Source organism: Myotis lucifugus, unplaced genomic scaffold, assembly GCF_000147115.1.
Source record: "Myotis lucifugus unplaced genomic scaffold, Myoluc2.0 scaffold_1587, whole genome shotgun sequence".
NCBI lineage: Eukaryota > Metazoa > Chordata > Mammalia > Chiroptera > Vespertilionidae > Myotis > Myotis lucifugus.
The window spans coordinates 35,258-37,603 of NW_005872635.1; the positions used below are offsets into that span (position 1 = coordinate 35,258).

At 49.1% G+C, this 2,346-nt stretch overlaps 1 protein-coding gene across 1 annotated transcript in view; it reads left to right on the forward strand.

Annotated features, from left to right (window-relative positions):
• The window catches only part of WDR93 (WD repeat domain 93), a gene marked incomplete at its 3' end in the record, with an annotated part of 22,548 nt that overhangs the window by 7,997 nt on the left and 12,205 nt on the right, over positions 1–2,346 (forward strand). Inside the window, 1 exon segment of the mRNA XM_023748624.1 lies at positions 1,879–1,957. Within this exon segment, the coding sequence (XP_023604392.1) occupies positions 1,879–1,957 (79 nt within the window).

Consider the following 2,346-nt stretch of genomic DNA (forward strand, 5'->3'; position numbering starts at 1 on the left):
TCAAAACCATCAATTGAAAGTGGTAAGTTCCTAGAGCGGGGCCGCACGCGGTAGCCAATCAGGTTCACTCTTAAGGTGGAGGCGAGGCCCTGGCCGAGTAGCTCAGTGGGTTAGAGCGCCAGGCGATACACCAAGGTTCAGGGTGCGATCCCCGATCAGGGCACGTACAAGAATCAGCCAAAGAATGCATACATAGGTGGGACCAAAGCGATGGTTCTCTCTCCTTTCCTCTCTCTCTCTGAAAAAATCAATAAATAAAACTCGGAAAAATGTACTAAGCCCTAGCCAGTTTGCTCAGTGGTTAGAGCACCGGCCTGTGGAATGAAGGAAGAGTCATAGGTTTGATTCCGGTCCAGGGCACGCACCTCGGTTGCAGAATCAATCCCTGGCTTCGGTGGGGGCACGTGCAAGAGGCAACCAATCAATTTCTCTGTGTGTGTCTCTCCCTCTCCCTTCCACTCTCTCTTAAAATCAATGGGAAATGCCCTAACCGGTTTGGCTCAGTGGATGGAGCATCGGCCTGCGGACTAGGGGGTCCCAGGTTTGATTCCGGTCAAGGGCATGTACCTTGGTTGCGGGCACATCCCCAGTAGGGGGTGTGCAGGAGGCAGCTGATCGATGTTGCTAACTCTCTATCTCTCTCCCTTCCTCTCTGTAAAAAATCAATAAAATATATTTTTAAAAAATCAACGGGAAAAATATCCTTGGGTGAGGATTAACAAGAAATAAAATTAAATTAAATTTAAGATGGAGGCAATGACAGCTGTCCTAGAATAGTAAGAAAGAGACACCTCCCTGGTCCAACAGCCTTCTCCAAAGTAGTCAATTTAAAGGTTCCCGGACCATGAGAGGTGGGAGCTGAATACCTTGGACTTATTACATGTGGTTGAGAGGAGAGAATTACGAAGGAACTCCGGTCCAGCCCAACATATCCGATAACTCCTCATGAGTCCCTAAAACTTCCGGGCCGCCTCACATCCTGTTCCCCGGCCCATGCTGTTCCCTGTGCTTGGAGGACTCCCCCTGCCTCCCTACCTACTGTGCGTGCCTCTTAAATTTCTCCCGTGCCTCCAGGCCAGCTCTCTAAATACTCTCCCTCCTCTGTGCCACCACCGTACAGAACAGAATTTCCTTTGCGTTTTCTCTCCCGCAGCCTTGCTTGTTTACATGGTGGCTTCTTCCCCGGGATGTAGGCTCCCTGAGGGCAGGGGCACGTCTTACCCGTGCATCCCTCGTTCCCACACACTGCCTGCATGTAGGTTCTCAGAATGTGGGCTCTTTTTATTTTTTAAGATTAATGAATCCACAAAAGAGACAGTATTGCTCAGGGTAGATTTCTAATTGCAGTTTATCTTGTACAAAATGTTACTGATGGGTCCCAGGGCAAAGAAAGTATCCTATGTAATAAAAGCCTAATATGCTAAGTGTCCAGTCATCCATTCAACCAATCAAAGTGTAATATGATAATGATGTACTAAGGCTGCTCAACCACTTGCTATGATGTACACTGACCACCAGGGGGAAGACGCTCCGACCGGTAGGTTAGTTTGCTGCTGGGGTCCAGCTGATCAGGACAGAGCGAGACGGCCAGACACACCCAATAAAAATATATTAAAAAAAAAAAAAAAAGAAAACAAAAAATCCACAGACAGACTGGGAAACATATCTGAGATATAAAGTTGAACCGATCGCTCATCAGTCACATTCCTAGGCTTTGACCCCAGAGAAATACAAACACGTGTCCACAGAGAGGCATCTCTCTGTGCCCCCAGCTTGGAAGGGTTTCTGTGAACGTGGGGGGGGGGGGACAGGCCAGCCCCCGCAGGCCCCCTCTCGGTCAGCGGGCGGCCTGGCTCTAGCAGCCTCTCTCTGTTTCAGGATGACACCAACAAGCAAACCATCTGCATGAAGATGGACATCTCTCACGGAGGGGACTTTGCAGCCTTCCTCATACAAGGCAAGGCTCACGGGGGCCTCGAGGAGAGTCCGGGTCGCAGTCTCCCCTAGAGAATCCCCCTTCCCCTCGAGGACTCTTTAGAACTGCAGGGGCCGGGCAGAGAGCTCGTACCCTCCACCCAGCTTCCCCAGGCACTTGTCAAACTTACTAGTGAGCCAATAACATGGGTACAATACGATTTTTTTAAAGGTAATATCCTTTGTAACATTGAATTGCTTTTCCTTTTTTAAAAAATATATATTTTTATTGATTTCAGAGAGGAAGGGAGAGGGAGAGAGATAGAAACATCAATGATGAGAGAGAATCATTGACCGGCTGCCTCCTGCACGCTCCCTACCAGGGATTGAGGCCGCAACCCGGGCATGTGCCCTTGATTGAAATTGCCCTTG